Here is a 24273-nt window from a genome sequence, read left to right on the forward strand (position 1 = left end):
TCCACTCCTATGTCTTATGGTCTTATGGTAGGGAACCTAATCTAATCTAATATAAAATGATATCTAGCCATGGTGATGAAACATCTGAAAACAAACCTACCAGTTCAGCAAGTTGACATACATACTTCTCATCAACCTGAGCTACAAATCTTCTCAACAATCCCTATTCTTTTATTTTTATTTTGTCTGTATTTTAATTGTGGTGTAAAAATAAAGTATCTTTTGCTTAAAGTTGAGTGGATTGATCAATCGAATTGCATCTGGAATGCAACACCTTACACCTACCTTTAAAATAAGAAACGTTTAGAAGCTAGGCTATCTTCTTAATATATTTTGAGGGGGTTTGATCTGGTGCATAACACTTTCTGACATTCCCTCTCAAAAAAACCTGTAGATGCTGGGGCCAATTGAAATTTTCAAGACTGAGCAAAAGATTTTATTTGGTTGATAAGTTTGCATGAACTGGTGGACAGCAGGAAAATGGTTTGGGTTTCAGTGCAGGACTGAAGATCAGAAAGTATATCTTGTTCTGAACATTCTTAAACTCCTTCCTCTCTGTTTAATTCACCAATCTTGAGGCAAGTGTTCTTCTCCCATTCCCATGGGAATGTGGATGCATACGGAGGTCAGCAACTCAAACTCCCAATGTTACAAATCTTTAAAACAGGAAAAGTGAGAATCTCCAGCTATCTTTCCACCTGATTCTCTGAGCCACAGGTCCATGAGAGGAGAGCCAGGCCCAATCTAGGTTTCAGAATCTGATTCCAAGTCCTAGCAAGTTTAACTCAAAGCTTTAAACCAAATTGAACAAAGTATACAGTAATGTTCCAGCTTCCATTGGCTTTGATTTCTTTGTGAATGTAATCTGGTTAATTGTTAACATGTAATAGGAAGTGGGAGCAGTATTTGTCCATTAAGCCACATTGAACTAGATCATTTCTGATTTCAAAGTCATGTTTCCTCTCTATCCCTGTAAGAAATCTAATGAACTCTAACTTGTCTACACTCAATGACTGAGCTTCCACAACCATCTGATGTAGTGAGTTCCAAAGATTCACCACCCTCTGGATGAAGAGAGTTCTCTGTATCTCAGTTCTAAATGGCTTCCCCCTTTCTCTGAGACTGCATCTCCTGGTTCCAGACTCCTTCCCACCAGCCTGGGGGAAACATCCTTCCCTTGACCAACCCTATAAGGATGTTCAAAGTTTCACCACTGAGCCGAACCACTTCTAAAATCTAGAGAATCCAGGCCCTGTCTCGCTGATTTCTGTGCTGAGAGCAGAAACGAGGGCAGGGTCACAAAGCAACAGGACGAACCTCTGTCTCTCTGTCTCTGGTGACAGGAATCCAGCAAGGCTGTTTGAAAGCAGGGGAAACCAGTGTTAAATTCCGAATGATCAAAGTTGTTTTGCAGCCACTCTCAGCACTCGTAGACCCAGTTCATAGCCGTAGAGTCATTGAGCTGTAAAGCACGGAAACAGACCCTTCGGTCCAACCCGTCCATGCTGACCAGATATCCTAAATTAATCTAGTCCCATTTGCCAACACATGGCCTGTACCCCTCTGAACTCTTCCTTTTCATATACCCATCTAGTTTAAAGTAGGGAAAAGCTCTACTACCTACATATCTATAAACACTAGCACTGATGGGGGTTCTTTCCATGGTTATTTAATCCTTTGCATTTTGTTCTCATGGAGATCAGGGAAGATAGTAATGAGGGGTGGAATGACTTTCTACATTTTTCACTCTGTATCATCATTAATCTGAGCCATAGCACAGCCCAGGAGCAAAATCCCAATTCCTCTCCTCCAATTAGCATTCTCAAGTCAGATATAGTAGTACCTCCTACTCTCCCTTTGTAATAGGTTTATGGTCTGATACTTTACTATGGAGCTTCTCAGAGGATCACAGATTGGAATATTCATTAAAACCAGAAAACCTCTCAGTCCATGAATCAAACACAACGGTCCGTACCATCTCTGCTGTGCAATGGATATCTCAGAATGTCTCTTAAATCCAACCTCGGCGTAGTAGATGCTGTAGTTGAATCTTAAATTTGCATCAGTTATGTATCTCTCAAGTTTCAGGCACAAAGCATCCCGAGATATTAGTCCTTGCTCACAGTCAAATAGTATGTGATCTTAAATGTAAAATATTTAATATTGTAACATTGCACAGAGTCAGGTACAGTCTTCATGGAATTTACATGAGCATTCTCATGTTAGCCCAGTCATCAACTATAAATATGGCATCATACCAAATAACTCATGCTCTGAATCACTGCAACTGAACCTCCAGCAGCAGCTGGTGATGGTGAGGGAAAGCAGCCAGAGCAGTCAATCAGACCCTCTCTGGAAGAAACAAGGTCTTTAGGGGAGGGAGGTCTCAGGGGAAGAAGGAGCAGAAGGATTCTTCAACTCAGTGTAAGCCACAGACTTAACTCTCTATAAATACACTAAATACCTCTTTGTTTAACCTTGATTTCCCTTCATCCATAGAATCCCTACAATATGGAAACAGACCATTTGGTCCATCACATCCACTATGATCCTCTGAAGAGCATCCCACTCGGATTGTAAATGGGAGATAGGCCTACTGTATCTATAAAACTAGTCCAATTCAGTTTATGGTCAATGGCAACCCCCAGGAATTTGAAGAGCTCAGGGCTGTCTCTTTCTCAGATAACAAGTGACAATATGGCTGTTCCTTTCTGAGGCCAGTCCTGGTCACTTGGATCAAAGATGGAGCTGAATATTGCTCATTCACCCATAAATTAACAAAACAAACCCAGTTACAACGGGGGAGGAAATATTATAATTAATTTGTTCAGAGATGGTATTACACACCTCTGGAATAGGTAGGACTTGAATCTGGCTCTCCTGGCTGAGAGGTAGGCATACTACCATTGTGCTACAAGTCTATTCTCACCCCAATCCCCAAAGAAACTCAGCAAGTCTGGCAACATCTGTGGAGAGAGAAACAAAGTTAGTCTTTCTAATGTAAATCCATTTTTGTTTTGCCTGAACTGGGACGTACTTGGATTTATGAATGCTTTAATTGTTCGCTGTCCTTCCAACGTCTCCAGAGAGCCTGTTGCAACCAGCTCCTTCAGCACTAGAGGAATAGACAAAACTGAATAATTTTCAGTTTACAACATGGTACATGTGATGCCACTCAGATTAGGTTTTCTGTTGTGGGTGCATGTTTCCCAGTGTGTCATATAATTCCAATAGAACCATAGAAAGTCTACAGTGCTGAAAGAGGCCATTCAGCCCATTGAGTCTGCACCAACCCTCTGGAAAGAAACAAAACAGACCCACCCTGTACCATGACCTATCCAGCTAACCTGCACACCTTTGGACTGTGGGAGGAAACTGGAGCACCCGGACGAAATCCACTCGAGACTGGAATTGAACACGGGGCCCTGGCGCTGTGAACCACTGTGCATTGTCATTATCTGCTGCTCCCAGGGTGTGACAAGAGCTACAACTGGGAGGACATTTGGAGATCTGTAGAACCAGAGAAGTCACAGAAAACAGCCTCCCAACCTAATCCCATTTTGCAGCCTTTGGTCCATAGCCCTGCAGGTTACAGGAGTATGGCCAGTCTGCTGGCTTATTGGTGGCAATTTACAGAGAAGGTAAAAACAATGACTGCAGATGCTGGAAACCAGATTCTGGATTAGCGGTGCTGGAAGAGCACAGCAGTTCAGGCAGCATCCAAAGTGCAGCGAAATCGACGTTTCGCACAAAAGCCCTTCGTCAGGAATAATGAAGGGTTTTTGCTCGAAACGTCGATTTCGCTGCACTTTGGATGCTGCCTGAACTGCTGTGCTCTTCCAGCACCACTGATCCCGAATTTACAGAGAAGGCCCAAGTGAATCAGAGAGTCTGCATAGAGAAGAACAAACTCTCCCAGCCTTCGGCCTGGGTGAGTTGTGTGTGCATTGTCCAGCTCCCCTCCTGCCAGGAACTGAGCCAGAGGATTTTCTGCATTCAGGTCTCCACTGGTTGGTCCATATGAATGGGGCATTCCAGGTCTCAGTTGATCACTAGCACCCCCCTGTGTTCCAGTTTTGTGCTGCAGATGGCTCAGGTCTGCCTAATGCTGTGCCAGTTCCTACTATCTTTGCCAGGAATAAAAACCCATTTGGGTCTCTAATGTCCCATAGAGAAGGAAATCTGCCATCCTTAGCTGGTGAGGCCATGTGACCCCAGACCCACAGTACTTGGTTGACACTTAACTGCCCTCTGGGCAATTAGGGATGGGCAATAAATGCTAACCCAGCCAGCAATGCCCTCATCCCGTGAGCGAGAGAGCAAAATTGCAAAACGGCTAATATTTTTGCATTAAGAAGGAAGATTTGAATTTATATAGCACCACACAAGACCACTAGGCACCCTAAAGTGTTTCACAGCCAGTGGATTTTATGAAGATTTTTCACTGTTATAGTGCACAAAGTATTGCAGCCAAGTTATGCACAGCAAGATCCCAGGGACAGTACCGTGGTTACTGCCATCTGAACAATCCGGTCTGTGGAGCACCATGTTGGGTGGGGCTATTTGTGGCCCAGGTTTGTTGCCCCATCATCTTTTACGAGTTTGGGAGGGAGGTGGGACATACAAGGCCCCCTTCGTTTGACAGGGTCGAGGATACCAATTCCTGATTTTAATGAAAAGTGGCTCTTGTTTTAAACAACCAGCTCTCTCAACATGTCTCTCTGACATCGTCATAGCAGGCATGCTTCGATTTTAACCCTTACAGAGCTGAAATTCTGGGTTTGGGGACTGATTCAGGGGTAAATATTAATCAAAACATCAAGGCCAACTCCCACACACTTCTTTGGAATGGTCCCGCAGGGGTTTCTGTGTTTATGTAAGGGTGCAGAGAGGGTTCTCAGTTTAATATGTCATCAGGAAGCCGCAGCCTCTGACAGTACAACCCTCGGTCAGTGCTGCAATGCAGTGTCAGCCTGGAACTTGTGTTGAAGGGCAGGCTACAGTTACAGGAGCCAAGAGACGGCATGATTTCTGTGTCCTGACCCTGCCTGCAGGGCTGAGGTTACAAAAGCAGTCACTGTTTAGGCTATTCAGAGGACGGTGCCCCTGGCAAGGAAATTAATATTTTGAATAAAAGGGTCGTTACAGCAAAGCAGCTCCTCCACCGAGTATCTGTAGACTCCTGTCATATCCCTGCAGGGAGGAGGTGCTGTCACTCTCCGTGAAGCCCTGCTCCCAGCTCTGAAACTGGCCACTGTCGGTGCGGAGAGCCACTGGGAAGTTTCATAGTGTTATACAACATGGAAACAGACCTTTCGGTCCAACCAGTCCACACCGAACATAATCCCAAATTAAACTGGTCCCACCTGCCAGCTCCTGGCCCATATCCCTCCAAACCTTTCCTATTCATGAACTTAAACATGTCTTTTAAACATTGTAACTGTACCTGATCCCGTTACTTTCTCAGGAAGTTCATTCCACATGTGAACCATCTTCTCTATATAAAAAAAATTACCCCTCATGTCTTTTTAAATCTCTCCTCTCATCTTAAAAATACACCCCCTCATCTTGAAATGCCCCATCCTAGTCAAAAGACCCCTACAATTAACTCTATCTATACCCCTCATGATTTTATAGAACTCTAATCTCCCATTCTAGGGAAAAGACACCTTCCATTAACCCTATTTATACCTTCATGATTTTATAAAGCTGTCTAAGGACGCCTCTTAACCTCCTATGCTCTAGTGAAAACAACGTCCTAACCTCTCCAACCTTTCTTTATAACTTTAACTTTATAACTTATTATGGGCGGCACAGTGGCTCAGTGGTTAGAATTGCTGCCTCACAGCACCAGGGACTCAGGTTCGATTCCAGCCTCGGATGACTGTCTGTGTGGAGTTTGCACGTTCTCCCCGTGTCTGCGTGGGTTTCCTCTGGGTGCTTCAGTTTCCTCCCAAAGTCCAAAGATGTGCAGGTTAGGTGAATTGGCCATTCTAAATTGCCTGTAGTGTTAGGTGCATTAGTCAGAGGGAAATGGATCTGGGTGGGTTACTCTTCAGAGGGTCAGTGTGGACGTGTTGGGCTGAAGGGCCTATTTCCACACTGTAGGAAATCTAATCTAATCTAAACCTTCCGTAACCAGCAACATCTGGTCAATCTCTTCTGAATCCTCTCCAGCTTAGTAATATCCTTCGTATAGCGGGGCAACCAGAACTGTACACAGTAATCCAGAGGAGACCTCTCCAATGTCCTGTACAACCTCAACATGACTTCCCAACTCTAGTCAAAGGTCTGAGCAACGAAGGCAAGTGTGCTATCTACCTGTGATGCAAACTTCAAAGAATTATGTACCTGAACCCCTAGGCCCTTTTGTTCTACAACACTCCCAAGGCCCTACCATTAATTGTACAAATCCTGCTCCTCTTCTCATCTTAAGTATCCAATGGGCTTCAAAGCAATTCTGTGCTAATGCAGTTAGTCTTCGAGTTGTACATTCTGGTGTGTGTTTGATACTTTGTGTTGTACACATTTCTAATAATCCTTACATCCTGCACAGTATTTCTCACTATGTTTCTAACTGATCCAATGCCGGTTCTTGGAACAAGGCTGTATCCAGGGGATATCTTGTACTTTCCTGGACTGGCAGAGGTGCGTCTTGATGTCCAGTTTGCGTTGGTGCATTTTGCCACTAACAATCACTTGGTGATTGGTACTCTGATAACCCACTGTTACAGTGATTGGGTTGTATTTCTGGGCTCGAAACAGTCATTTTTAAATGTTTGTTCTCAGGAAGTGGGTAGAGACAAGGACACATTTACGGTCTACCTTATGCTTCCTTGAAAAAGACACTTCTAGTTCTCCTCAGAAGGTTACACTGGGCTATTTTTCTTGGAATTAATCATTCTTTATACAACTAAATGGCATACTAGCCCATTTCAAAGAGCAATTATAGTGGACACATGGAGTCATACAGCACAGAAAACCCCAGTGTTAATCATTTGACCAAATGTCTCTCAAATAGTCATACATCTGGCAAAGCCCAGTATCCCAGAGGCTGACTGATGCTGAGATACTGAGTAAGTTTAAGAAGGGGAGAGACAGGTTTTTCATTAGTTGAAGGGTTATGGGGGACAGACAAGAAAGTGGAGTTCAGTCTAAGCTAAGATCAGCCATGATCATATTAAATGGCATAGCAGACTTGAGGGGCTTAATGGCTTACTCCTGCTCCTTGTTCTTAGGAATCTAATTGGTTGCCCAGAGTTTGGAAGAGGTTGGGAGTCCTGCAGTCCTGATTCAGCCTACATGCTGGCCATGGTGTCTGGAGGGACACCATGTTTCTGTTGGTGGAATGGAATGATGGCAGGAGAACATTCAGAAAGGAATGGGAAGCAGCGACGAAGTCTGCATCCTCTTTCGCCTCGCTGAGGTAGTCCTCACACTCAATAACATTGCCTTTAACTCCTTCATTTCCCCCAAATCCAGGGGGTGACCATGGGCACTCATCCAATGCATCATCCTTAAACACTTCAGCCAACTCCAACTAGACCCCACCACTAAGAACATCTTCCCCTCCCACCGACCGCCCCCCCCCAAAACTCCCAGGTACCCCCTGAAAAGAGGCAATCAGAAAAGATGCAAAACCTGCTGATACACCAACAACCCCGCCCCCCCTCACCTCCATCCAGGGCCCCAGACAGTCCTTCCAGGTGAGACAGAGGTTCACCTCCCTCTCCTCCAACCTAGTTTACTACATCAGGTGCTCCCGACGTGGTCTTCTCTACTTAGTGAACGGTTCACTGAGCATCACAGCTGGGCCCGCAGGGGCCAACCAGACATCTCAGTCACCACCTGTTTCAATTCCCCCAATAACTCCCTTTCCAACATGACCATCCTTGGCATCCTCCATTGCCACAACAAACCAGACTGCAAACTGAAGGAATAACATCTCCTCTTCTGCCTGGGCACCCTACAGCCTAAAAAACTCAACATTGAGTTCACCAATTTCTAACAACCTCCCTTCCCATCCCCTGACTCCCTTCCCAGCCCTTCCCCCCTCCACTTGCCAATTCCCCCAGCCACCGAACTGATTCATTCCTGTTGTGGTTCTGTTCGCCGAGCTGGAAGTTTTTGTTGCAAATGTTTCGTCCCCTGGCTAGGCGACATCATCAGTGCTTTGGAGCCTCCTGCGAAGCGCTTCTTTGATGTTTCTTCCGGTATTTATGGTGGTCTGTCCTTGCCGCTTCCGGTTGTCAGTTTCAGCTGTCCGCTGTAGTGGTTGGTATATTGGGTCCAGGTCGATGTGTTTGTTGATGGAGTTTGTGGATGAATGCCATGCCTCTAGGAATTCCCTGGCTGTCCTCTGTCTGGCTAGCCCTATGATAGTAGTGTTTTCCCAGTCGAATTCATGTTGCTTGTTGTCTGCGTGTGTAGCTACTAGGGATAGCTGGTTGTGTCGTTTCGTGGCTAGTTGATGTTCATGTATGCGGATTGTTAGCTGTCTTCCTGTTTGTCCTATATAGTGTTTTGTGCAGTCCTTGCATGGTATTTTGTAAACTACATTAGTTTTGCTCATGTTGGGTATCGGGTCCTTTGTTCTAGTGAGTTGTTGTCTGAGCGTGGCTGTTGGTTTGTGTGCCGTTATGAGTCCTAAGGGTCGCAGTAGTCTGGCTGTCATTTCAGAACTGACAGCCAAACTAATGCGACCCTTAGGACTCATAACAGCACACAAACCAACAGCCACGCTCAGACAACAACTCACTAGAACAAAGGACCCGATACCCAACATGAGCAAAACTAATGTAGTTTACAAAATACCATGCAAGGACTGCACAAAACACTATATAGGACAAACAGGAAAACCGCTAACAATCCGCATACATGAACATCAACTAGCCACGAAACGACACGACCAGCTATCCCTAGTAGCCACACACGCAGACAACAAGCAACATGAATTTGACTGGGAAAACATTACTATCATAGGGCAAGCCAGACAGAGAACAGCCAGGGAATTCCTAGAGGCATGGCATTCATCCACAAACTCCATCAACAAACACATCAACCTGGACCCAATATACCAACCACTACAGCGGACAGCTGAAACTGACAACCGGAAGCGGCAAGGACAGACCACCATAAATACCGGAAGAAACATCAAAGAAGCACTTCGCAGGAGGCTCCAAAGCACTGATGATGTCGCCTAGCCAGGGGATGAAACGTTTGCAACAAAAACTTCCAGCTCAGCGAACAGAACCACAACAACGAACACCCGAGCTACAAATCTTCGCACAAACTTTGATTCATTCCTCCCATTGACCAACCAGGTCGTACCCTCTACATGTCTTGACCTATCCCCACTTCACCACCCTGCCCCCACCACCCCCTTTATCTGCAGCTCCCCTCCCCCACCCACCCCCTATCCTGAAAGAAGGGTTACACCCGAAACATCAACTTCTCCATCTCCTGATGCTGCCTGGCTTGCTGTGTGCTTCCAGCCTCCTGCCTGTCTACTTTAGATTCCAGCATCTACAGTTTTGTTTTTGTCTCTCTCCCTCTGAAGACCTGTTAATAGTCTCATAAGAAGTTTAATGACTATTTGTAAATGAATGCACCTTCAAATGATGAGTGCTACCCACTGCACCATTGATCTCTCACATTACTGAATGCAGGCAACCCACCAGCAGCCCATCCCTTGAATGTGGGACTCATGCGTAATATCCAGACCATCCTCTACACCCTCTGTCACCTTCACGTCTCACACCCTAAAGTTGTGCACCTCTTTCTGCAGATGACTCCTTTCCCATTTGGAAATATTTCCAACTCTTGTAAACTCTCAACCAATATCTGACACCAACCGCTTTGGGAAGCGAGAAATTGCAAACCAATTATAGTTTTGGCATGTGTTTTTGGGCGTAGACTCAACATTTCTCAATTTTTGCTATACCTATCACCCAAGGCAAGCTCCTGCCTCCCTTCCACTTCAAGAGAAATTAACGTGTAGCTACCTGATGAAGGAGCAACACTCTGAAAGCTAGTGCTTCCAAATAAACCAGTTAGACTATAACCTGGTATTGTGTGATTTTTAACTGTGTAATTAGTCAGTACAAATTGCTTCACAGAAATGACGATGGGATTTAATCCCAGGTGACATTAAGTGGCACTAGTTGGCTACAATTCACAAAGTCAATCCCTGCTCTTAGGTTAGACAAGGGCACAGACATAATTCTCTCTCTTCTTGAACATTAAGTATTCATTGATATACAATGCTGCCTTTCTTGGGTGATTTTGGAGGGGGGGTGTAGGTGGGGGGGTGGGGGGGGCAAGGTTTCACCAATCACACAGTAATTACAATCTCCCACTGTATTTGCGTGATATGGGCTTGTACTGTGTTCACTAAAATATCGAGACTGGTGCTGCATCCATTGGAATGTGTCACAGTCCCATGTGGAGGCATGTCATGGCCTACCTGTATGGGAACCCATCAAGAGCTGAATGCTTTTCACAGATGTTACTGGGAGACCAAGACTACCTTCTGGAACAATGGTTCGTTTCCCCTGACTGAGACTGAGCAAAATCCATTCTTCAACCAGGGATATCACAGAGTAGGTGACAGACCTCCTGAAGGTGGGGCAAGTGGTATTTGCAGTAGACTCCAGACGGAGAGCGCTCGATAATCTTTGCATCTGCACGACTGGAGCAAGCAATGAGGGAGGTGATAGAGGCTGAAGAGCTGGGAGAGTGAACACAGACCTCAGAGGAGGAGCAGGAAGAACATCACCTTCTACATGATCGCGTGTTGGTTACTCCAAGCCAAACCAGGCTGAATTAACACCTGAATAGGTGAAGTGATCTCTTGTTGATTTGTTTGAAAGACAGATCCCCATCTGTTCCCAAAGGAATGCAGCTTTTGTTTGTTTTGTTTTCCCCTTTGCTTTTGGTGAATAAAAGTGAATGTTTTCACCTGTTAAAGTCCTTCCAGTATGTAACATTTCCATGTTGAACTTTGAGAAGATGGTAGGTTGCACTGAGCACTGGAGAAACAGCAGGATTCAAGTAGACAGGGTAGTAAGATGGGATGACATTAAGAGTGGCTAACCTGTGTAGTTTAATACTGTTCTGAGTGAGCTCTTGCATTTCAAATGAAGTGCCTGCTACACTCTCAGAAACACTTATTTTGCCTCCCCTTCCACTGAGTGCACTATGAAGAGTAACTCCTGACTGGCAGCACTCAACTGGGCGCACAGCCCAGCTTTAAAAATAGCACTGGCATTGGGAATATCAAGAAGTTCTGGCATTGGCGAGAGGGAAAATACCATGAGATGGGCACCATAAAGGCCTGGGGCTCAGCTAATGAGGGGAGCTACAGAGAATAATGAGAGTAAACTATCTAGTTCCCACAGAGAGAAACCATTCACAAATATTCCCTGAACAGACACTTGAGCCCTTTGTCCTATCGGCAATGGGGTAATGCATTCCACACACCCTTTGTGCCATTTCTTCAGTAACATACACTGCTACCTCATACTTGAGCATGATTTGCGCAAAAGCTGCAAATTTGCACATTACTCAAATTTCCACAAAATCCACTTTAGGATTTTCAAGAAGTGTCAGAATACTCTTCATCCTGAACACCTGAAATGCAATGTAGAAGAAAATTCCATCTCAACCTCGTCACCATCGTTCTCTTGTGCATTGCACAAGATTAACATGTGCAGTAGATTCACACCATTAGCCAGTGTTGAACTAACTTCACTGTAGTCTCTCTGTTCAGAAAGTTCAATTAAAGTCCAGTTTTCGTCAATTCACACCCATCCATTTCTTACTGTATACCCTCCACTCATTGAGTCTAATCTCCGCTAATCTGTAGTTTTAAAGAAAAATATTAACAGAGGACTTGTTTCCTGGATTAGAACGGACATTCTATATTTGCGCAGTTTAATAGGCTGCACATTTTCACCACTTGAGGAACTCACTGTTTACAGGTGTTTCGAAGAACGTGAGGTAGAACTTTATAATAAATTTCTCAACTCCTCCAACGTAGTACACTGAGCATTACTGAACCACATCTCAAACCTCATCCAGAATTGGGCCATCCAATCCATTCTTCTCCAAAGAATATATGGCAAGTCCCTGGAGTCCCTCCAAACAAAACCCACCAACACTGACCCTCTTGTAACACTAATGATGTGTCCCTCTGACTGCTAGATTAGCACAAACTATCAGTGCATCCAAGTACAGGTCACAACTCTGTAACTGGGACCAACAACCTTGAGTGTCTCAGGTTGTAGATATTTTCTACATCAACCAGTTCAGAGATTTTATGATGCATCCATTGAACCCTCAGTCTTCTGGCTCAAAGATATGGATGCTAACATTATACCACAAGAGCTTTCAATTCTCCGGATGGATCTTGTACTTAATGTCCTCTAGGTATCTGTCTTAAACAATGCATCTGTTGCACCTCACCCTTTGCACAATCGCTGAATCTTGCATCCATCACACCTCCCATGTAGCACCATTGTCTACAAAGAGGTATTTTTGTCCCCTGGGTGTGGAAACCATTTGTTGAAGTACAGACTTAGGAATGGCAATGCTGAGGTTTACCTGTGTGTTCACAGTTGGGTCCTGTATACTCAGGACAGCATTTCCACTCCAAGGATGTCACAATCATTTGCTTCACCTTGTACATGGGTCTTAGAGCTGGTTGGTACCTAAACAACAATTTGCACCTTTAACATCTTAAAACCTAGATTTACAAACACATCATCAAAACACAGTAGAAGCTGAGATATTGAAGCCGATGACCAAAGCCTTGGTCAAAGACGCAGAACTTTATTTACAGATTGTGTTAAATAGGCAGGAGCAGAGAGGTGGAAAAGTTTAGGGAAGGAATTCCAGGGCTTGGAACCTGAACATCTGAATGCAGGACAGCTAATGAAGGAGCAATTAAAATCAAAGGAGCGTGGAGACCCTGAAGGTCTATCAGGTTGGAGGAGGTTTCAGAGCCAGGGAGGATTGCAGGATTTGAAAACGCGGAGGTGAGTATTAAATTTGATGCATCAGTGGACAAGGAGCCAAATCGGGTCAGTGAGCGGGGGGGGTGATGAGTGAGTGGGACTTGGTCCAGTAACAGAGTTTAGGGGATCCTCATGGTGATGTAGGGTGAAGGTGGGAGGCTAAATCCATGAAATCAGAGACTGGGCGGGGGAGAGAAAAGCACAGACTGATCTGAACAGTGAGGAAAATGTTTTGCCTTTGAGATGCCCCTGCGCTCTTCTGAAATAGATGGATTACCATTTTATTCTTGTAATGATTGAGAATTCCACATCTTACCAACCTAATGCATTTTCAAACTTCAGAATCAAATCTGTCACCTTCCACAGCCCTCAAGACTTAAACATTGTCACAGAAACTCTTTTTTCCTGCATACATGAGGTGATGTTGTTACTGAGAGGGTCATGGGGCTACTCACACATTCTTCAGTGGCTCATTGCCGCACCCACCCCACCCCAGTGAACAACCTCAAGGCTAGCTCCATGAACACCTTTACTCTGAGACAGCAGGGTTGGTTAAGTAGCCAGCCAAGGCTAGTGGTGCTGTTCATCGACTGCAAGGTATCAGAATATCTGCTAGAGATTGGAAGGTCTGCAATTCATATCAGCAATGGTGCTCAAAGGTCAAACTTTGGCTGCAGGTTCAGGTTAAATCGCAGGATTAAATCAAATACATATTTCCAGGTCTCTTACTAAACACACCCCTTACTAGAAAGCACACTCTCCAATTTTATAGCTCACAAGCATCCTTCAGGGTCCGCATCCTCTAGTCCACAGGACACCTCCATCGATACACTCAACATTACCTTGTCTCCCACTCCTTTAGAGAAATCACTCACTGTACAAGATGCAAGCCCTTCACTCTCCAGTGTCCAGTGTGAAATCTGGGTTGGTACTTACACCACCCTTGGGCAATTCACCATCCCGCTCATACAGGGCTCCACAGCTCTTTGGACAAATCGCTCGACTCCACATGAAACCACCGTAGAGGACAATTTGGATTTCACAAAGGCACACCAGTTCCTAAAACAAGGGGAGAAAAAGAAATGTGTAGACTGTTCCAAGGGTTATATTTATAGAAATTAATGGTTCTTTGCATTATCTAACATGTAAAAATAATTCTGAAATTCTAAGATCAATAATGGTTCAGAGATGTGTGGGTTAGGTACATTAGTCACGGGTAAATGTAGAGTTAGGGAATGAGTCAGGGTGGGTTACTGTTTGGAAGGATTGGTGTGAACTTGGGCCTAATGACTTGGTTTCCACGCTGTAGAGGTTCTATGAGTAATCAAACCTAAGTTCTTAAAGCCTTCTGTAACAGTCATCAAAGACACATTGAGATTCCAAAAACTGAGATTGCAAAGTTGAGGTTGGTAATATAATCAATGATTGATTTCTATACTAAATGAAAGAATGATTTGTACAGAGTTCCCCAAAAGGGATAAGTGCGTGCCTTCTGTAACAATTGATGATGATCCCTATAGTGAAACTAGGGGCAGTGTTCCACGGCTGGAAGCAAGGCCATTTTTATTGGGAGTAGGCTGTGCACCTTGTAAATAGTGGAACTGGATTATCAAGAATGAACCCAAGGGTCAGAGGTTAGTGAACTGCAGTCAACATAGATTGAGAGAAGGTGTTCCTGTTTAGCCAACGTCCTTAATTGTTTTTTGACCAGTGAATTGTGGAAAACCATCTTGTACTCAGACTCCTGACTTATTGGTGTTCTGCACAAAAGATTTTAGTTAAACACCCAAAGTTATAGGAAGTGAGGACAAACCTTGGGAAGGGATAATAAATTGAGTGATTGAGTAGATGCTGGTTAAATGGGGTATGTCACAATATTTTATTTAGAGTGGTGCTGGAAATGCACAGCAGGTCAGGCAGCATCCGAGGAGCAGGAAAATCGACGTTCCACGCAGGAGCCCTTCATCAGGAATTCTTGATGAAGAGCTCCTGTCTAAAACGTCAATTTTCCTGCTCCTTGGATGCTGTCTGACCTGCTGTGCATTTCCAGCACTACTCTAAGCTTGACTCTAATCTCCAGTATCTGCAGTCCTCACTTTTGCCTACAATATTTTATTTGTTATTCATTGATGCGATGTGGGTGTCACTGGCCAATTATTATCCATCCCTAATTGTCCAGAGTGCAGTTAAGAGTCAACCCACATTGTGAATGGTTTGAAGTGGGTCAAACTAGGGAAGGAGTGTAGATTTCCTCGCTGTAAGAGACCATGTATTTTTAATTCTTTTGGGACTAATCAGGATACTGATTAAGGATGATCAGCCATGATCATATTGATAGTGGTGCAGGCTCGAAGGGCAGAATGGCCTACTCCTGTACCTATTGCCAATTGTCTATTTCTAAAAACTGCCCTTTACCAGGAAAACTTGACAATGTGAAAGATCAGGTGCTGGTCCATATTGTCAATCTGTACAGTACAATGTTACTTTTTGAAGTAGTAAGTACAAACATTGGAGGCTGAGGTAATTCTGCCTGACAACAGCCTTTGGTTGAGGTGGTGAGTGTTAAAGGGCTGCAGGTGCTAAAAGCATGCAATTATGGGAAAAAAGATATGCATAGCTTACAAACGAAAACCATCTTTCGCTCCCTCTCTCTTTAAGAGATAGAAAATTCAAGAAAAATGAAAAGAAAGGTCTTTTATTCTATTTATTCCACATTCACCTGATCAACCATCAAACTCAAGAATGACTGTCACTCTACAGTATGTCATTATTGCAAAAATAAAAAGGATTGTGGAGGAAAATATAACTTTCCTCCTGTCATCTGAACCTTCAGGATTTTGCTTACCCTGTATCTACACTGTTTCAGTAAAAAGTGAGGTCTGCAGATGCTGGAGATCAGAGCTGAAAATGTGTTGCTGGTTAAAGCACAGCAGGTCAGGCAGCATCCAAGGAACAGGAAATTCGACGTTTCGGGCCAGAGCCCTTCATCAGGAATGACGCAAGTGTGTCCAGCAGGCTAAGATAAGGTGACACTGTTTCACCCCAGTATATGTGTTAAATCATTTGTATTTTGTCTGTCTTAATCATGAGTGTGTGTGCATGCATGCATGTGCATGTGGGGATTTGAAGGGTATAGTTTAAGTTACATGAAATAGAAACTAGCTCAGAAATTCAGAGGGATCTGGGGGGTTTTGTGCATGAAGCACAGAAGGTCAGGATTCAAGTACAGCTAGTAATGAGGAAAGCTAATAGAATGTTACCAGTTGAGGGGAATTGAATAAAAACTAGGGAGGTTATACTTCAGTTATTTAGGCCTTTGGTTACACACGTTTAGAGGGCTGTGTGCAGCATTGGTCATCTTATTTAAGACGTTAAATGCATTGGAGGCAATTCAGAGAAGATTTACTAGAATACCTAAAATGGCAAGTTGTCTTATGAAGAAATAGTAACTAGACTGGGCTTCCATCTGTTGGTTTAGAAGCATGAGAGGTGACTTGATTGAAACAAATAGAATCCTGAGGGGTCTTGACAGAGTTGATGGAGGAACGTTTCCTCTTTCTAGAACTAGCAGCTACTGTTTAAAAATCAAGCGCCTCCTGTGTAAAACTGAGAATAACAATTTCTTTTCCCCTCAGAACATTAAGAGTCTTTGGAACTATTGAAGAAAACTCTCAAGACTCGGACCTTGCAAACTGATGAGTTTATTACACGATGTATCACAGGGAATTCACTGTCCTAACTGTGGCTCAGTGTTATTCCGAAGGACATCAGGATACTACAGGATTATATAGAGAAAACAGATAGGAGCTGACCATTAATTACACAGTTTGGCAAGCTTACAAGTTGGTACTAAATTAGAGGTTAGTCATTAAGTTCAAAACTAAAGCACTGTTATGCATTTTACAATTGGACAGATCAAATGGTATCACCACCTGCTCTAGTTACTCAGATTGCTAATACTAAGCAGAAATATCCCTAATTGGCTGAATGACCGTGAAGAGGCAATAACTAGAGAAGGAAGGGGGACTAATTGGAAAGTCTATGACTGCTTGACTGGTTCTACAGCCTGCGCTGATCATTCAGCAAAGAGAGGAGACACTATCTTGAGAAGGAAGATAAGGACAACCTTTCACATTACCTCATAGTAAGGAATGCACAGCCAGCAAAGTTCTGCCTGGGGACAGAAAATGGAACTCTCAGCCGAATCAGGAAAATGGCTTCCAGGCAAATAATGTTAACTTTTCCCCGACAGGAACTCTCGTCCAGAAAAGATGCTGTAAACAGAGTCCTTGAATATTTTGAAGGCAAAGGTAGATAGACTGTTGTTAAGTTGGTCATTGAAGGGTGTCAGGGGAGGCAGGAACACAGATTTGAGGTTACAATCAACCTTGGCCTGATTGAATAACACAGTTGGCTTGAGAGACTGAACAGGGTGAAAGTGAGGACTGCAGTTGCTGAAGATCAGAGTGGTGCTGGAAATGCAAAGCAGCATCTGAGGAGCAGGAAAATCTGCAGGAAAATCCATGGTGTTCGAGGTGAGCTACTGGCATGGATTGAGGATTGGCTGTCTGACAGAAGGCAGAGAGTTGGGATAAGAGGTTCTTTTTTCGGAATGGCAGCCGGTGACAAGCGGTGTCCCACAAGGTTCGGTGTTGGGGCCGCAGCTGTTCACATTATATATGAATGATCTGGATGAAGGGACTGGGGCATTCTAGCGAAGTTTGCCGATGATAAGAAGATAGGTGGACAGGCAGGTGGTACTGAGGAAGTAGGGAGGCTGCAGAAGGATCTAGACAGTTTGGGAGAGTGGTCCAGGAAATGACTGATGAAGTTCAATGTGAGCAAATGCGAGGTCTTGCACTTTGGAAAAAAGAATAAAGGCATAGACTACTTTCTAAACAGTGAGAAAATTCACAAAGCCAAAGTACAAAGGGATCTGGGAGTGCTAGTCGAGAATTCTCTAAAGGTAAACATGCAGGTTGAATCCATGATTAAGAAAGCGAATGTTGTCATTTACCTCAAGAGGGTTGGAATATAAAAGCACCGTTGTGCTACTGAGACTTTATAAAGCTCTGGTTAGGCCCCATTTGGAGTACTGTGTCCAGTTTTGGGCCCCACACCTCAGGAAGGACATACTAGCACTGGAGCGTGTCCAGCGGAGATTCACACAGATGATCCCTGGAATAGTAGGTCTAACATATGAGGAATGGCTGAGGATCCTGGGATTGTATTCATTGGAGTTTAGAAGGTTAAGGGGAGATTTAATAGAAACTTACAAGATAATACATGGCTTGGAAAGGGTGGACGCTAGGAAATTGTTTCCGTTAGGTGGGGAGACTAGGACCCGTGGGCACAGCCTTAAAATTAGAGGGGGTCAATTCAGAACAGAAATGCGGAGACATTTCTTCAGCCAGAGAGTTGTGGGCCTGTGGAAGTCATTGCTACGGAGAGCAGTGGAGGCCGGGACGCTAAATGTCTTCAAGGCAGAGATTGATAAATTCTTGATGTCACAAGGAATTAAGGGCTACGGAGAATGCGGGTAAGTGGAGTTGAAATGCCCATCAGCCATGATTGAATGGCAGAGTGGACTCGATGGGCCGAATGGCCTTACTTCCACTCCTATGTCTTATGGTCTTATGGTCTAAATCGATGTTTTGGGCAAAAAGCCCTTCATCAGGAATGAGCTTTTCCAGCACCACTCTCTTGAGGGACTGAACAGGCTACTCTAACCGATGATTCACATGTTTGTACAAAATGTTTCTTTTTGCTGCTCATGTGGATTATGATCAATTTTTTTTTCCTGTTACTGAAGGGATCTGGTTTGAATTGTTTTTCTTCTGAGTCAGTTGCACAAATTGGCCATTTCTTCGGGATTATGTACATTGAGTGATGACTTTTTCTGGATTATTGGTACTGTCTTCCCAGTTAAGTTGTGACATTAACAAACTTGATGGGTTTTTGCCACAACTAAGAAGAGTTTATTTTTAAATTCCAGATTTTTATCGGATGCAAATTTCATTATTGGCCATGGTGAGGTTCAACCTATGGCTCCAGAATATAGCCTCAGGTTCGGGTTTACTAGTCTAGTGGGATCACCACTACACCTCGGCCTCCCCATGGAGTGATTGCTGATTGGATTGTCCCATGTATTGGGATTGTTTTGGATTTAAGTAACTGGGTGATGTCCCAGAATTCTCTGGAGCTCAGCACGTGCCCCATCACTGTCCATGATGAGAGTACTCTGCAATGGTCTGGCAAAGGTCACACACACACACACACACACACACACACACACACACACACACACACACACCTCTCTCTCCCACACATACACATGCACTCTCTCTCTCACATCCACACACACACCCACACATACACTCACACAGACATATACCCACCCACACCTACACATGCGTGCTCTCTCTCTCTTACACACACACACACACACACCCGCCCACATCTGCACACACACTCTCTCTCACACACCTACACATTTACACACACTCACCTATACACACACACAAATGTACTTCTTCACATAACCACCTACACCCACGCACCTACACTCTCTCTCACACACACACTCACTTATATCTTGCTGACACTCAGTTGAACACATCAATGCACTGTACATCCTCCTGGAAGAGATGCTCTCCCTCGGCTTCCTGTCCTTGCAAACACCATCTCCCTGCTACCTGTCAGCAGAAATAAACCCCAAGCCGTTGTTTGAAGTCGTTTGTGCTACACCTCACTATGATGTCCCATCCATTTCAGTCAATGATGTCTGCTATCTCAGTGATCCACATGGACCGATTTCCTCCCCCCCCCCCCGCCACCTAGGGAGATCCAGCAGTCTGGACATAATGGATCCAGGAATGAGAAACACGTATAGTCATTGTCTTCTTAGTGCCAAGGACAGGCTCTGAAATGCCATAGTGAGAGTGATCCTTGCTAAACAGGTTCAGCACGAGCCAGGGTCTCTATACAAGCACCATCTATCATGGCTCCTCAGTAGAAAGCCGAAAAACACTTGTGGAAAGACACAGCCAATGCTGTACATTGTCAAGGAGTGTCCTCACCACAGACTCATCACCATCACCTCTGCAAAGGAGGAGGCTGTTGCACTGCATCTTCCCATTTGCTGAATAAATAAATGGTCTGGATCCACAAACTCAAACAAACTGGTTATATTTTGAGTTGATATGAAACTAGAAGGAGGTGGATGATCCTGTGAAGGAAAACAAATTAAGAAGAGTATACATGCGGTCAGAAAACTAGATATAAGGCACCATGTGTGGAATACTGATCTTAGGAGGTGAAATTGGGCTTTGGATGAATAATTAGAATGTATTTGAAAGACTCCTCAGAGTCATGGAGACTAACTGTGTCTAAGAACAGAATGCAACAATCACTCAAAGCCAACACAATGGCAAACCATAGGCAAACAGTCAACTCAGCATTCCCTGACAATCCTACAATCTCTAGGACAACGCTGGAGGAAAATGCTAACTGTTTAAAAAGTCTGTTTCTTGTTGAATCCTGTTAATTAATTGTTGAAATGCTGAAGGTGGGCTCCATCAGCTGTAACACTGGGTCTAATCTATTTGAAGATATGTATTTTCTGGTGTATGTCTTTATTTCACAAGATGTATAGTGTATAGGGATAAAGAGTCTGTTTCAGCACCGGGTGAAAAGTATGGTGTGTAGCTCAGTGTTTGTGGATTCTCCTGGTTATGGACCAGACCAAACCCCACAAGGAGATAGCTAGACCCGAACTTTTTATTTTTTTTGAAAGGCACATCTATGTTCCAGATGGGATTTGATCGGTCCATTAATAGGCTTTAAGTTAAACCTATTTTATTCTTTATCCCAGTTAAAATATAAACAAAAATATAATTGGCATATCATTAACTGTACTGAAATATTTAATAAAATAATATATTATTAAACCACTCCTCATCAACTGTTCCAATATAGCAGTACCCTATAGATATACCCTTGGCAAAGGCAAATTCAGTAAAACAGACCTTCCTCACATGCTATCTCTGCTCCAGACCAGGGGAAAGGAACATCAAAAGAAACAATCCAGCGGCAGAAAGAGAACTCAAGTTTTTTTTTGCTGCAGCTGAGAGAGCGCTGTATCTAGCAGCTTCAACTCCAAAATCCCGAGTTCAACAACTGAAAGCAAAACTAAAACCCTGGATCTGCGTGAGGCTGACTTTTCCCACTCCTACTTCTTTTGTCTCATTTTTTTAAAAAAACCTTAAGGAGCTCAAAGCCATTTACTGCCAGCTGAAGCAGATATACTGGCAATACTGTGGCAATGCCTCTCTGCCAGAGAAACAATACAGAACAAATCTCTCTTAAAGGCACAGTACTGCCATGCCCTCAGCCTGGAGACAGCAGAAACAGAGCGATCTGACCCTGTTATTGCTAACTGCAGGGTCATCTCTCACTGATAGCAACTAAACTGTTTCACTGTGCAGTTTTGTACAGGGAGCTCTCTCTACCTGGGGACAAGGTACAGTGCCTCCCCACAGATGTTAAAAATCACACAACACCAGGTTATAGTCCAACAGGTTTCAGAGTGCTGCTCATTCAAGCTAGTGCTTCCAAATAAAGCTGTTGGACTATAACCTGGTGTTGTGTGATTTTTAATGTTGTCCGCCCCAGTCCAATACTGGCTCCTCCACATCATCCCCACAGATGCACAGAGTAGGTACTGTTAAAAGCAATCTTCTCCAGAAGTAGATTCTGATCCAAGTGGGTGGCACAGTGGTTAGCACTGCTGTCTCACAGCACCAGAGACCTGGGTTCAGTGACTGACTGTGTGGAGTTTGCACGTTCTCCCCGTGTCTGCGTGGGTTTCCTCCGGGTGCTCCGGTTTCCTCCCACAGTCCAAAGATGTGTGGGCCAGGTGAATTGGCCATGCTAAATTGCCCATAGTGTTAGGTAATTTAGGGGTATGGGTGGGTTGCGCTTCGGCAGGTCGGTGTGGACTTGTTAGGCCGAAGGGCCTGTTTCCACACTGTATGTAAGTAATCTAATCAATTCAGTCATATTCACAGGACCCAAGGAACGAATGGTACTTAGTGAAGGGAGCTGTTTTGAGACCCCGTTTTGTTACAATAATGCAGCAATTAAACCAGGGGCTCCTCACTCTGAAACTAACCTGTGTTTACAAACGAAGGGTGAGGAAATGCTTGTAACAGGGCAGAATGGCCTTTTGTCCTGTAGCAAACCAACATGATCTCAAAACCCAGATTATCTAGCAACAGAATAATCCAAAAAGACAATAAGAAATATTCTCTGCCAAACATCATTGACAACAGAGAATTCGTCATTAAATAATAATGAGCGGGTGGCAAGGTAGGGAACTAAACGGAATTGTTTTCACAACAATGAAACTCCTTACTTTTCCCAGCAACATTCTGGTGTAATGGGGAGGGTAGCCGGAATTCTTTTGCACACTTTTCATTAAACCTACTGCAGGAGTTCCTTCTTCGAGTGATGAGTTGTTACAGTGCAGGAGGAACCCATTCAGCCCGTTGGTCTGTGCTGGCCCCTTGCAGAATGAAGTCTTGCTAAATTTCTATGAGCTGCTGACCCAAGAGTGAAGCTTCTTCTGAATGTTTCACCGTGATTGGTTGTGGCATTTAGATCCATCGTATAAGGTAGTGGTTTTGAAGGGGTTAATGTTCATGTGACTTTGCCTCCATTTGCTGGTGCACATATACAGTCTGAGGGTGGAGACAAGGACTTCAATTCCAGTTTTTAGAGGGAACAGATTTATCTTTAATAGATCCTAGAAATGTAGTTGTACTTCCTGCTATTTTCAATAAACCTGTTTGTTACTGTGAACATACCTCTCCTCCACAGTGGTGTATCCTCTATCAGTAATCACTAGATCGACCCAAGTCAAAGGAAGATCAAAGGCATTGAACTGCCTTAAACAGCCCTTAGCCCTGGTACAGGTGGCATATACCTTAAGCTGCCAGCAGTGGTCATCTGGGACAAATAACGCATCACCAAAACCAAACCAGCTGGTTTTGCACAACATTTGGCTTTTAACCCAATCTCGTGCAGGTTTGGAGAGGAGAGATATGATGAGGAGAGACACAGTTAAAGTAGAGCAGGCCCACTCCGAGTGGCCATTCTCTGTATGTCCATTGGACCCACCCTGTTGAAGGGCTTTTGCCCGAAACATCGATTTCGCTGCACTTTGGATGCTGCCTGAACTGCTGTGCTCTTCCAGCACCACTGATCCAGAGTCTCGCCCTGTTAACAGTCTGATTACAGCAGCAATTCGCAGCTCCAACATTGATCTGATTTAATTTATTACTGTCACATGTACTGAGGTACAGTGAAAAGTATAGTCTTACATGCTTTACAGGCAGATCGCACTATACAAGTGCATTGGGGTAACAGAATGGAGTGCAGATACAATGAAGCTTGTGTCAGCAGCAGCAACACTCCCGCCCCCTTCTTGTTGTGTCTTTCATTTGCTGCCAGTGTCTGGACTCTGTATGGAGGCCCACGCCACTCTCTGAAACTTTCAGTTCCCATGATAATGACTTCCTGATCCTGTTTCACCCCATCCCCCATGAAGTTACGTTGAATTCTTTGGACTTCTTCCTATTCCCGTTTCCAGAGTTTTCAGTTTGATGTTGTCTGCATCCTCTTCACCCAGCAACAGCATCAGTTCCTGCAAATGGGCAGTGAACAACCAATCGAGCCAAAGCCTGAGTACCTCCTCTGGTCATATTTCTGAAGGTTTCCACCCACCCCAATAACCTTTTCTCCAGCTCTGAAACCTTCACAATTGATAAAGAAAAGTTTACTCTTTTTTTTTAAAAAGTGTCCCACTGACAATCCCCACATCTAAGTCCAGAATGTGAAACGCTAATTCCTGGAAACACCGAGATAAACCTGGAATACACTTACTGTCTCAGCCATGACTCAGCTTGTAGGGAGCTCACCGCTAAAGTCGCAAGGTTTCCTGGTTCCAATTCCACTCCAGAGCACAGGGAAAAAAAACCCAGTATAATACAGAGGGACTGTGGCCTGTGACCAGTGGAGTGCTACACAAATCAGTGCTGGGTCCACTACTTTTTGTCATTTATATCAATGATTTGGATGCGAGCATAAGAGGTACAGTTAGTAAGTTTGCAGATGACACCAACATTGGAGGTGTAGTGGAGAGCGAAGAAGGTTACCTCAGATTACAACAGGATCTGGGCCAGATGGGCCAATGGGC

General features: G+C 44.2%; 1 protein-coding gene across 1 annotated transcript in view; it reads right to left on the minus strand.

Moving 5' to 3' along the window:
* mmrn2a (multimerin 2a) overlaps positions 1 to 24273 on the minus strand; it is a 51126-nt gene that overhangs the window by 20978 nt on the left and 5875 nt on the right. Inside the window, exons 2-3 of the mRNA XM_060854112.1 lie at positions 13953 to 14075; positions 12604 to 12710 (exon numbers count right to left, since the gene is read on the minus strand). Coding sequence (XP_060710095.1) covers positions 12604 to 12710; positions 13953 to 14075 — 230 coding nt within the window. The remainder of the gene's footprint in view (positions 1 to 12603; positions 12711 to 13952; positions 14076 to 24273) is intronic.

This window comes from Hemiscyllium ocellatum, chromosome 43 (genome assembly GCF_020745735.1).
Source record: "Hemiscyllium ocellatum isolate sHemOce1 chromosome 43, sHemOce1.pat.X.cur, whole genome shotgun sequence".
NCBI classification, from domain to species: domain Eukaryota; kingdom Metazoa; phylum Chordata; class Chondrichthyes; order Orectolobiformes; family Hemiscylliidae; genus Hemiscyllium; species Hemiscyllium ocellatum.